This window comes from Prunus persica, chromosome G1 (assembly GCF_000346465.2).
Source record: "Prunus persica cultivar Lovell chromosome G1, Prunus_persica_NCBIv2, whole genome shotgun sequence".
NCBI classification, from domain to species: Eukaryota; Viridiplantae; Streptophyta; class Magnoliopsida; order Rosales; family Rosaceae; genus Prunus; species Prunus persica.
Genome location: NC_034009.1, coordinates 11994564 through 12007687, shown reverse-complemented (window position 1 = coordinate 12007687; position 13124 = coordinate 11994564). Strand labels below are relative to the sequence as shown.

Genomic DNA, 13124 nt, shown 5'->3' with positions numbered 1-13124 from the left:
GTAATCAGTGCATTGCATATTATAGTTTTGGTCTGAAATTAGGCAGTATGTATAATACAGAAACTGCAATGCAGTTTCTGTTTGTGTTTGTGCTGAGAAATTAAGACAGTTTCATTCCACTTACAAAGTTTCGAGCAATGTCAATGCACCTTTCTTCTTTCTACGTCCCAACGATCTAAGTGGATTGTAGTGTCTCCACTTTCGTTCATTTTTGTGAAATGTGAGAAGTGTGAAGTGGAACTCTTCTTTTGAAATAATCGGGAAGAAAAGAACACTGCATTTCCCGAGTTTTTCAAGTAAGTGTTCATACAGGAACCTGTGCCAAGATGGCTCTTGAAAGCTTTGCATGTAAGCCTGATATCATAGAATGGCAATTTGTTAGTATATATTTTTCGAAAACTGTAGTGCATTGTCTGTTTAAACAATTTTGAATTTTCAAAATAATACTTACCCACCAAAACATCCTATCGAAAGTAGCTATGATGAGTGAGATGTCAATTTTTTAATATATATGGACATGTGGCAACCGAAAATCTTATCAAAATTAATTGTTTAAGTATAAAAAATAGAAAATAAATTAAAGTAAATAGTAATTGTCTTTGCCCTTGCCCATAGGGGTGAAAAAAAAAAAAAAAGGCAAGGGCTACCACTATTCATGTGAATAGTGACAGACCTTGCCTTACCCTTTTTAGGATGGAAGTGCTCTAAAGGCTTCATATCTTCACTGCTATGTGTCCAAGTGAAGTGAAGCACCAACTGATCAAAGAAGAAAATGAGAGTCCAGGCAGAGAGGAAGGAAGAAAGAGAGGAGAGTGAGAGGAGAGGAAGAAGAGAGCAGAAAGAAATTCTCCAAGAGAGAAAAATCACTCAATATTCTAGCATATCTCGTTCATTTTACAACATATTATCAGCACAAAAAACTCTCAGGAAAAAAAACATTGGAGGAATTGTAGTCTGCTAAAGAGATATACGAGCAAAACCATTGAAAAATATAAGCCCACTACCTTTTCCTTTATCTTGATAATTTATTATTACTATATCTATATATATAAAGCAAAAGACAGAGAATGGTGAAACATTTAAAATACCAGAAAATGTCCTTGGTTAATGCAAACATTAAGAATTGAAATTATTAATTAAATGAGGATAATATGGTAAATTCATAATTTTTCGTATTAAAAAATTAAAAAAAAAAAGAAAATTCAGATAATGGATCATATTTTTATGGAACACAAATATCCATTATCTTTTTTAATTCTAAAATAAATTTAAATTTTTTTTAAAAAAACCTCTTGCATGCGCGGAAACGCGTGCAGAGAAGCTAGTCTATATTATTTAAATATCCTTGTTGACTATAGAAAGTTAGTGAAACTTATTATATTAATGAGGATAAAGTGAGAATATTAATATTATTCGGTAAATATTAATATTATTAGGTAAAGTTTTGGTGGTCTCAAAAACAACCAAATAGAATCAATCTAATTATTTATAGTTATTTCTTCGTCTTTTTGTAGAGAAATTTATAATGAGTTATGATGATCAATATAAGTGCTAATATCTCACTTGTTTATTACATTCACACTTCATAAGGTTTTTCATATTTTCATAAATAATAATATTATTTGTACTATATTTATCGATCATTTTTTAAATAAAGGTGGCCCTATTTATATTAAAGAAGTGATCAACAATATGATCAATAAATATGATCCAAATAAAAATAAATTATTTAGATATCCACCTAAATTTTAGATTGTTTTCCCATAACCTTTTTTTATATAGCAAAATTCCTTCTCAAAATTGACGAAATCCGCAGCAAAGTTCTCTAAATAAGTTCTCTACATGAAAATTTTGCTTTTAGAGACAAATTGCATAGGTACACCTCTTAAGATTTATCGTATTTTTACAAAAGGCCCTAGGTGTTAGTGACTCGGTGTAACTTCCAAAATATCATCAAAATTTGTACAAATACGAGAAATCAAAGTGTATCATTGTAATTAACCCTGTAAAAAGCAACTGAGATTTCATTCAAGATAATATGTTCATGCAATCCGGTAGCAATTTAAAAAACAATCTAATATGTTGCAAAATATATCCAAAAAACACAAATCTTGTTCAAGTTGTCTGGAGTCTCTCAATATTTATATGATATACTATGGGTGCAGTGGCGGATTCAGGATTTGAAAATTGGCTAGGCAAAACTTACATATTAAACTCGAGATTACGAGTGAATTCATTAATAAACCCTAAAAGATACATCTACTCATGGGAATGTAATGAGTCATCTCTATACATAAATAAAAGCTTTTAAAAAAAAATTACAAGTAAATACAATGCAATACAACAGTCCCGATCTCTTGGACCACAGGAGTCCAAGAGATTTGTGGTCATTCACCGTTGGATGTAAATTCAACGGTTCACTCAATCTTGAACTCCTTTTAAGAAACTTTTTTGAACCATTAGATTGATATCCAACGGTGAGTGACCACAATCTCTTGGACTCCTGTGGTCCAAGAGATCAGGACTGTGCAATACAATACATATTAACACTATTTAAATTTGAAATTTTACCATATAAAAGTCTTAAATTTCTCAATTATCATTGCATTATTGAATTAACATATTAGTTAAATATATATATATATATAAATTTCTATATGTTTATTATATTTACTGTTAAAATAGTTTTTTTGTTTGTTAGATAATCTTCTATTATATTATATTGGCTCATAGGATAAAGTTTTTAAATAAGAGATATTTAGTGTTATATCCATTTTTAGCACTAATATTATAAATAAACCCTACACAATTGAATTTCTATAAACAAATAAAAAAAAAACTCAAAAAATAACAGCTAACCTTATTGAATTTAATGTTGATTATTAAATTACTTTGATGCCCTATTGAGTGTTTTGGGTATTTTTATGAGATTTTGGGGTTGAGCTTGTTTTAAAAAATTGATTGCAGTTTTGTAATTTATAAGAAGTTAAAAGCTTTTTTGTTATATTGTAAATGAGCTTTGAGTATATTTCTAAGTCCATTTCATATAAGGTATTTTTATAATTTGAGCCCATATATTAGGTATAATAGTGAATCTCCCTTTAAATAATTCACCCATTATCATGAAGCCAAACCTCATAAAACCGATAAAACCAAAACTAGCCCCTTAAACCCATCGACAATGAAAAGAGGCAGCCAAGTGTTGAACAGTAAACCCACCGTTTCACTAAAGGAGGCTAGTCACAAAACGGTGTGTTTCATTGATAAGGGCACCGAGACATGGTCTTCTTTGCCAGGCACACAGTGCCGCCTCTGCAACTCAGAAAACTCATCGCAAGGAAGGTGTTGCTATGCCTTCTTCACTGAGGTATTTCATCGAGCAAGTGGTGGGTATTCTTGCCCAGCCACCAATTGGTAAGGGTAGGCCATGGCTGGTTGGGCAACTAGTTGGAGGTAGAGTTTTTTTTTTTTTTTTTTTTTGGCTTGGCTAACACATTTACCTATTTGTTTTTATGGAAAATTTTGGGCCGGGCAGCAGCCCAGCCTGCCCCCTGTGTAGAACCGCCACTGCATGGAACCCTATGGGCAGGTCATTGTAAATGAATATTATGGTGGGTGCCGTTGCTAAAACCAGAAGTCTTTAGGGGTGCACCCACGTGGAAAATTGGGAGTTGCCAGCTGACCCCACGTAAGTCTTCTTGTCAAACTCATTATATAAAAAGACTTGGTACTATGCTACTTACGAAACATAATTGATCGACTTTGCAGTATACAGAGAAATAGAGAATGAAAAAGTTTAAGAACATGGCCAACTTGCTGAAGAGATTTTAAGAACATGCTTAAATTGTTGAAATGAAAATGATAAGGATCTAAAGGGACCATGGTGAAACTGTAAATGTAGGGATGATGGCCAGGGCAGTAAGTCCGACTTCTTGCACCAAAATTCGAGTTCATTTTCCCGTAAATTAGATTAATTTAGAATAGATTATCACTTGTATCAAGAAAAAAATAAAATATAGAGATGATCTATGTGATTTTCAGAAAGCAATATCATGTGCTCCTTCACATTCAAATTTGACAATTTGACAATTTCTTAAAAATTAATGAGTGACAAAAGTAAAGAAATGCTACCATCACAAGCAGAGTAAGTGTAAAACAGACGATTAAAAAAGGAAATTAAAATAATCATGACATTAATAAAAGCTTGCTGCACAAAGGAAATTAGTGAGCTGGATAGTCAAAATTTACATTATAGTTTCTACCAAAATCAAACAAAAACATTAATTTACAATGAATCTTTAAGCGCAAAATCTAATCTCAAGTCAGAACAACTTGTTTGACTGCTAAATCCCAGCACAGAAGCACTCAAATCAAAATGCAGAAGAGTATCCTCTAATTGATATCCTCCAATTACAATGGAAGTCTTCAAGTCAGAACCTCCATCCAAAAACCCCAAGCACATCACTTGGTTGCTCACCTGAACCATTGAATTTCTACCATGAATTCTCCACTTCACCATCTCACTCTGCAGCACCAGATCAATAGCAGGCACTTTTGGACCAACCCCTCTGCCCTCAGCCTGTTCTGAACTAAAACAGAGCACAAATGGTGCCACAGGAGCCACTCTGGTCATGTTCATAGCCATAGCTGCCTGCTCATAAGCTCTGGTAAATGTAACATAAACTGAGCTCTCCATGGTAGTGTAAGGAACAGTTGTGCTTAGCTTAATCCCTTCTCTAAAACCCTCTTTGTTTAGAGATAATCTCTTGCCACTGATTTTAATGTACTTCAAGTTGATAAAATACTCTTGTTGGTTGGTGAGGAAGGGTGTGTATGTGTATGTGTATGTGAGTGAGTTTGAAATTTCAGAGCCAAAGTGGCCATTGTTGTGTAATATGACCCCATTTGATGAAGATAGGCAGAGCATGAATTGCAATTTGGAGCTGAGTTTGGCAGAGATTTGTGAGGCCATTGAAATCTGAGTCCTTCCAAGGCCTAACATTCCTCTGGCACCACTTGCTAAGCCATTCAAAAGGAACATAGGTGCACAAGAAAACAGGAAATTGGAATCAAGGGTGGTGATTGAACCTGACTCTGTCTTTGATGACCCATCTATGACTTGGATGGCCATAATGTCTTGCACTAACTCCCCTTGTGTTGCCATCTGGGTGATGCTGTTTTCTGGGAAAACATGACACTTCTTGTTGTTGTCATTGCTAGAGAGGTAGTTCTTGCTTCCCTGATTATGGGTTTTTGGCTTTGCTGCTAAGCATTGGATCGAGCCCTGAGCAATCAGACGGCTAGAAGATGATGATGACCCACAGTTGAGCCAAAGGAACGGACCGCCAAGATCAACCACAAGCTTGGTGGGCACAAGTGGAGTGCCATGATGAATTGTGGTCATATACTGGAGGGTTGACACATCCTTGGTCACATGAAAAATTAGACCCTTTGGTGGGTGAGAGGGTTTTGCTAGAGATAAGTTGAGATTGCACAAAAAGAAAGAGATCAAAAGAAGAAGATGGAAAAAATGCAGAGAAGCAGCCATGGAAGAAAACCAGACAGGAGGAGAGAGATAGAGAGAGTGTTGGGTCCGGAAATGTGAAGAACGTGAGGATAAAATAAAGGGTAGTTGGTGCTTTTGCAGTTTGCCGCGGCTGGCCAACAATGATTAAATATTACAATGGATAAGACCTTTGGGATAGTGCTGACTAGATTTTGTGTTTGGAGTTGGTCAGTGTTTATCTTCTTGGGTTGGCACGTGGAGTTTTGATTTGGTGTGGCAGAGGATGAAATTATTATTATTTTAATGGTGGAGAAATATTTTGGAGCAATTTTTTGAGTCCTTCTGTGGTACACCGGGTGCAGTTAGTCACAGGCCAGTCACGTGACCTATTTTTAAAATAAAGGAAATCTGGTGTTGCGGTTAACCGGTTAAAAGAAGGAAAAGAAATATCACGCGCCCACAAAAACTATATGCAATTGCAAAAGTTAACCATCAACCACCAGTTCTCCACTAACAAGTCTAAATACTCCAATTGGATTCATCATGACTAGAATTCTTGAGTAATAAAAAAAATCTCAAATTGACAAAAAAAAGTAAAAAGAAAATTATTACACAAGATCGATATTTTAATCATTATCCTCAATGAATGACATTATTTCCCAACCAACGAAGCATTTATCATTTATCAAGTAAATTATTCTGTTCATTATGTGATTTACCTAACGGGCTTGACATAATTTACTCAATGAATGATCCCCTTAATATTCTTTGTGTAAATTATTATGTTCGTTTGGTAACGAGTCTAAATGCTCATTACCCACCGAACGTCGATTTTTACCCAACGAACTCTGAAGAAGTCATTTGTTGAGTAAATCATGGCATTCATTGAGTAATTTACTCAAGAATTGACATTATTTACCCAATAAATGAGCCCTTTATCGTTTACCAGGTAAATTATTTCGTTCATTATGTAATTTATCCATGAACGACATAATTTACCAATGAACAAGCCCTTTAGCGTTCGTTGTGTAAATTACTTTTTTCGCTTAGTAACGAGTCCAAATTCCTATTACCCACCGAATGTCAATGTTACCTAACAAATGCTGAATGAGACATTCGTTGACTTAATCATGGCGTTCATTGAGTAATTTACTCAACGACCAATATTGTGTACCCAACAAATGAGCCCTTTTTCGTTTACCAGGTAAATTATTCCGTTCATTAAGGTGTGTGTGTGTGTGTGTGTGTTTTTTTTTTTTTTGGGTCAATGTGTTCGTTAAGTGATTTACCCAACGAACAATATAATTTACTGAATGACCGTTGAGGAACTCGTTCATTGAGTAAATCATGGCGTTCGTTGAGTAATTTGGTCAAGAGACAACATCATTTACTCGATGAACAAGTCGCTTAGCGTTCGCTAAGTAAGTTTGTTAGGATAAATTGTTCAATAGAACTCTCATGATTTACTACTAAATTGAACCACAATGAACTCTTGGAAAGAAAATTGAACTTTGTTGATTATCATCAATTGTTACTGTATTGTTAATTAACCAAAAAACAAATCAATAATATCAAATATATTATTATTGATACAAATATGAATTTAAAAACTTTCAACAAAAAGTATTACTAAATGGTCGAATGATTGAACCACATTTGATAGCGCATGTGTGTGCAATTCTCAATTTACAATATGCAATTGCATACACCTGTGTGCAATTTTATAGCGTCTGTGTGCAATTGTTAGTTTAAAATATGCAATTGCATATACTTGTATACAATTTCGTAGCATATGTGTGCAATTGTTAGTTTACAATATGCAATTGCATAAATTGATATTGTTAAATTAGTGTAGTCATGTACTTGTTTGGAAAATCTCATTTATGTAGGTTATGGCTCCCTGAAGTGCATCACCCCAGGATATTGAATAAGGGAAAGACCTGCATCAACAAGCATTAATAATGAGTACTGAGGAGAGAGCAAGCACCCAAGAAAAGAAGAGATTAGGAAATAAGCGTACTGCAACATATATCCATTATATCAATCCCCACTCTACGCTGATGCAAACTAACAAGGCCATTCTCAATTTTCCTTGAAGAAAAAAAACAGCAGGGCCGAAAAATTAAGGCCCTATTTGGTATTCTACTAAAAAAAATAAACTAAAAAACTATGACTGTTTTTAAAAACATAAGTTTTCAAATAGTGATTTTAAGATCTAAAAACTTATTTTTTATTGAACTTCAAACTATTTTTTAGATCTAAAAAAATTGAATTTAAAATCAGAAAATCAAAAACTCTAATCTCCAAATTGAAATTAACAAAAGAAAAAGAAAAAGTTGCAAGGCATAAACCCTATCAATTTTGGTGGTGGGCAAGAGAGAGAGAGAGAGAACTGTAATGCATCACTTTTTTTTGTTTTGAATAATAGGGGTGTTCTGAATTTTTTTTGGGTTTGGCTAAGGCAGATAGTCGGCAATGAAGTGATGGCAGCGTCTTGGGTTTTCTCTTGGAAGACCTCTAGAGCGTGAGTCTGGATATCTTTTCCTTTCTATAAGTCACATGTGACTCACGTGATTGGCATGCGAGTGGCTGCACACACAGCCACTTCAGCACAGAAGGTCTCCTCAACTCAATACCTAAATTCTTAGCTAGCTAATCCAAAAATGGCGCCCAAATTTTTCAATCCTCAGAACCTCTCTCCGGTACCATCACGTTAGGCTTTGCTGGATTTTGGGCTTTGTTTTTTGTTTTGGGCCGTCTCTGGGTTTTGTCTTTGGACCTTTTGTTGGTTCATATCTTCTGTTTTGGATGAGCCCAATACATGTAAAATTGTGAAATTTAACTGTACTCTTTTTTGACACGGAAAATCAAACTGAAACAAGAAGAAAATATTTAAATAAAGAGAGGAAATAGAAAGAAGAAGAGGGAAGACTTTCCAAAAACAGAGAAAAAATATATCGCAGCTTGTTGAGTGAGTGCCTTCTTCGATTTTGTTGTAAATTTATTTTTATTTTTTAGTTCACTCCGCACCTGATCTAGATGTTTGTTTCTCCAATTTGATGTGAATTTTACACTTCTTGGGTTGTTCAACAAATCAATAATTGGGAAACTTGCTCTCTTGAAAGCTAAATTCATATCGGTATAATTATTTATGGTAATTTGATTTCCTCTTATGGGTTTGTTTGATTGGTTATGTATCTCTAGAGGTTCACATCTGGGTTTACAGTCCAATGAAAAACTTGATTGATGGAAGTGTTTATGTCGATCTTCTAAAGAAAATGCGAGCTTTTTTATTATTATTCTGTTTGCACTTGATTTGCTCTTTGTTATGGTGGTATTTCAGAAATAAGTCAAAGTCCATGTTTTGAGCTTGTTCGCGATGTAGTTTCTGTGGGTGCTTTTGGATGATTAAATCATGTTTCAAGCAAAAGAGAATTGCATGAATGACCTCGTATTAACCTTATCTTTTTTATGTATTTGAACTTCAATATAGAAATGTTAATTGGGGAGTCTATAATTTGTTCAAAATTATATTTGCTTTCCTTATTATTTGGATGATTGCCTTGCAGGGGAGTCAGTTAACGAGTGAAAATTTTCCTGTGACTAGCAATGGATCAGATGGATGAATCCCTTAAGAAACAAATTGCGGCATTGTTGAGAATTATACATGTGACAAGATGCTCCAAAGAGGACAATGTTCCATGCCAAATTGAAGAGGTCACTAGATTGTAATTTTGCAATATGTTCATCATTCGCTCTGCATTGTTTCTACTGCCCTGTTTTCTGCAGCTAGAGCAATTGGACCACGTATAGGACACTTATTGGACAGATGCGATCATTACCAATTGACTCACTTGTTTCTATTGTTTTCATATTCCAGGGTCTCTTCTTGGGTTCTATTGGAGCTGCTAATAACAAGGAGGAACTAAAAAACTTAAACATTACACACATTTTGACTGTGGCTAATTCATTTGAACCTTCATATCCAAATGATTTTGTGTATAAGATTATAAATGGTAAGAATGTTGTTCCTCTGATCTGTTGCAATACATACGCTTGTTTCTTTTCCTTTTGTTTCCGACTACATGTCTTTAAGGTTTTTAAAATACCCTCCACTTTTTGGGACAATTTACTTCAATTTATTTTCTCTTGAGTTGATTGTTTCTTACACAGTCTTCAACTTGCATCCAATCATTTGCTTTGTGTAGCCGATTCAAAGTTTAGTTTTTTTTTCTTCATAATTTTGGATCATAAGTGATTTGCAAATGATTTTAGCATTCATATAAAATAAATAAGCAATTCTGCACATCTTTGGTGTGCTCATTATTCCAGTATCTTCCAGCACACAAGCAACGCTTATTCAGCATTCTGAAGCACTTTTACTCCAACTTTGTTATGTTTGGTTCTCACCAGCCTTTATTTATACAGTGTGCCTTCATGACTGTATACCTCACAACCCCACCTTATGAAGTTGTTAATGCCTTGAATCTATGACCGTTTAAACATCAGCTTGTTCATAATTGTTGTTTCAAACCAAGGTGGGTTTATAAAACTGAAATTCGTATTTATCTTCTGGTGCTGTTTCAAAATTGAGGTAGTTGCGGACAGAGTATCAACAGATTTAAAGCAGCACTTTGATGAGTGTATTGATTATATTGATGAAGCTAAAAGATCTGGTGGTGGTGTGTTGGTTCATTGCTTTGTGGGAAGATCCAGAAGGTGGTTTTTCTCACCCTGTTTGGGTTATTGCTTTCAAGTTCTTTTCTTTCTTGATTTAAGTCAACACTTTTAATCATTCCCATAAGAAGTGAAAATCCTTGAAGTTTAGTTCTATTGATCTCTTTGATATTTCATGTTTAGGGAAACAAGCATAAATTATCTTGTAGTTCCAATGAATTCTGATAATAAATGCTTAGAAATTTGCATATCTTTTCTCAATATTAGAAATTTGCTTGCTGGTTTAAACTAATCTAGATGAAGGTCAAGAGTTATGTGGTTTTACTTAGTTTTGTTGAACCTAGATCAGAGTCGAGCTTTATCCAATGGTCATCAATTCTAGTAAAGCCAAATTCAAACTGTATAAGCTAGGAAATTCGCACAGCTTAGAAAATATACCTTTGAGTGAAACACTTTGCTTGTTGATATTACTAGAACTTGGAAACTACTACAGTTTTCATGCCTTTAATTGTTTGACCTTGCAGTGTGACTATTGTTGTTGCATATCTGATGAAAAAGCATGGCATGAACCTATCTCAAGCTCTTGAGCATGTGAAGAGCAGACGACCTCAGGCAGCTCCAAATTCTGGTTTCATATCACAACTGCAGAGCTTTGAGAGGTCTCTTCATGGTGTGTTACATTTTACTTTTTTTTTATTTATCCAACTAGATGTATGACTAGAGCCTGAAGTAGCTCAACCAGTGTAGCATACTCATGGTTTTACTCAAATATCTTTTTCTCCTTAGCCAAACCACAGTATAAAATATAATTTTTCTGGCTGACCTGTTGGAGCTCCTGAATTTGAGCAGAGAGTTTGTTGGTAATGATACTGTTGGCAATGTTAACATAGTTGATGATTTCAGGGGGTTACTTCTCACTGCTTTTGGTAGTGTTTTGAAAAAATAAAATTAATAAAAACTTGTGTGGGCGGCAATGCATGTTAGAAAGGGGTGACAATGTGCTGAGTCTGGAACCCATTGATGGTAGCTTGCAGATTTTGTACATAATGTGCAAGATTTAAGCTTGAATTCATTTTGTGTTTGTATGTATCTGTTGTATAGTCAGGTCATGAAAAAACAAAGTAGGATATGTTTAAGTATGTTTGCCAGCCCTGCATTTGTTGAAGGCTTCAACTAGTCCCAGAAAGCACAATGCCAGAAACTCTCTTTTTCTTGGTCTAAAGTTATTGTGCAGTTTTTTCACTTCAAAATTCGTAGTTGTCGCCAGAGAGCTTTAAGGCTTTAAGCAAGTATTCTTATGTGCATTCTTACCTGCGTTCCATGATGGCTTTTTGTTTGATTGTGTTTTTCTTGGAATTTCCTTTATAATGTAGCAGATGAAGAGAACAAGACAACATAATGTACATAGGTGGACTGCGTTGAAGATCCTTGCTCTGGACTGCGTTGAAGAACCTCGTTATAATATATATGTTACCCAAGTTGGATAGAAATTTGGTGGTATAGAACTTTCACACTTGTTACAAAAGAAAAGGATGAGCCCTGATGCTGGCAACTAAAATTTAAAGTTGATTGTGAGAATGCTGTTGTATTTATGTATAAGCTTTTTCCATGTGTTCAATGAAGCAAGAAGGGTGAAATCCTAATTGCATTGAAGCTTTTTATGTAGAGTTTGCCATAAACTTATGAAACAGTGTGTAAATCTTTGTGGTATAGAAGAGCAGATTGGTTGCGATGTTTTGAGGCAGATGCTAATATTTGCGTAAAAAAACAAATATAAGCCCTAAACTAGGGTGGGTGTGGTTCGGTTTGGTTCAATTTTCACTTCACACTAGAATTGGAATTTGTACTATTTAGCTGGTGTGGTTTGGTCCTGTGGGGACCAAATCTCATTTATCATGGCTTAACCCATATGCCACAACCAAAAGACGTGGGATGATCAAGCTTCCCTCCCACTAGAGAAGTGCGGAGCGAGGGAGACGCAAATCACTCATCTGATCCCACTACAACTCATCTGATCCCACTACCATGAAGTGGGGGACGGGATGCGCAAAGCTAGGGAAGCATGGCCAAACCCAAGAACTCGAAGCGCTATAAAAACCCGGCTAGACCTCCAGCCAAAGGACGGGAAATTCTATTAAACACTAAGAGTACGCTGCGCAAATACTGACTTGAGCGTAGGAGTGACTTTTGCAAGTACTCACCCCCTTTCCATCGTTCGACTTCGAGAACAAAGTCCTGAGTTCTCCTTCGACCAAGGAAGCGTGCGGACTTCAGTCAAGAACCTGTGGAGGTATTTCTTCATGAAAGGAATCCTGCTCCAACAATTGGCGCCATCTCGCAAGGACACTGAAGGTGAGACGCTTATGTCACATCCCGGGATCAACTCCGCCGTAGCAATATATTGTCCGCTTTGGGCCCCTCCTCTCTGGCCCTCACGGTTTTATTTCTGGGAACTCACGACTAACTTCCCAGTGGGTCACTCATCCTGGGATTGCTCTGGCCCCCAACTCGCTTAACTTCGGAGTTCCTACGACTCTGAAGCCAGTGAGCTCCCAAAAGGCCTCGTGCTAGATGGATGCAGGTGTGCACATATAAGGCACATCACCTCCTCTCCGTTGGTCGATGTGGGATCTTACAATCCACCCCCCTTAAGGGCCCGACGTCCTCGTCGGCACACTTGCACCACATGGCAGAGTGGCTCTGATACCAAATTGTCACATCCCGGGATCCGCTCCGCCGTAGCACGATATTGTCCACTTTGGGCACCCATCTATACCCTCACGGTTTTGTTTCTGGGACCTCACGAGCAACTTCCCAGTGGGTCACCCATCCTGGGATTGCTCTGGCCCCCCAACTCGCTTAACTTCGGAGTTCCTACGACTCTGAAGTCAGTGAGCTCCCAAAAGGCCTCGTGCTAGATGGATGCGGGTGTGCACATATA

At 36.1% G+C, this 13124-nt stretch overlaps 2 protein-coding genes across 5 annotated transcripts; one reads left to right on the top strand and one right to left on the bottom strand.

The window, feature by feature from the left end:
- On the bottom strand, positions 4164 to 5662 carry LOC18789997 (basic 7S globulin 2). The gene has a single exon (XM_020555811.1). It carries the CDS (start codon positions 5546 to 5548, stop codon positions 4286 to 4288), a length of 1263 nt encoding a protein of 420 aa, XP_020411400.1. The 5' UTR covers positions 5549 to 5662; the 3' UTR covers positions 4164 to 4285.
- Positions 8312 to 11927, top strand: LOC18788386 (dual specificity protein phosphatase 1). 4 transcript variants are annotated; one of them, XM_020555300.1, is made up of 6 exons: positions 8312 to 8477; positions 9076 to 9223; positions 9387 to 9522; positions 10105 to 10225; positions 10708 to 10853; positions 11560 to 11927. In XM_020555300.1, exons 2-6 carry the CDS (start codon positions 9116 to 9118, stop codon positions 11580 to 11582), a joined length of 534 nt encoding a protein of 177 aa, XP_020410889.1. In that variant the 5' UTR covers positions 8312 to 8477; positions 9076 to 9115; the 3' UTR covers positions 11583 to 11927. The 4 variants fall into 4 exon arrangements, with proteins under 4 accessions (XP_020410889.1, XP_007223564.1, XP_020410890.1 ...); XM_007223502.2 differs by having other exon boundaries at positions 11557 to 11927; XM_020555301.1 differs by lacking the exon at positions 8312 to 8477 and adding an exon at positions 8507 to 8660.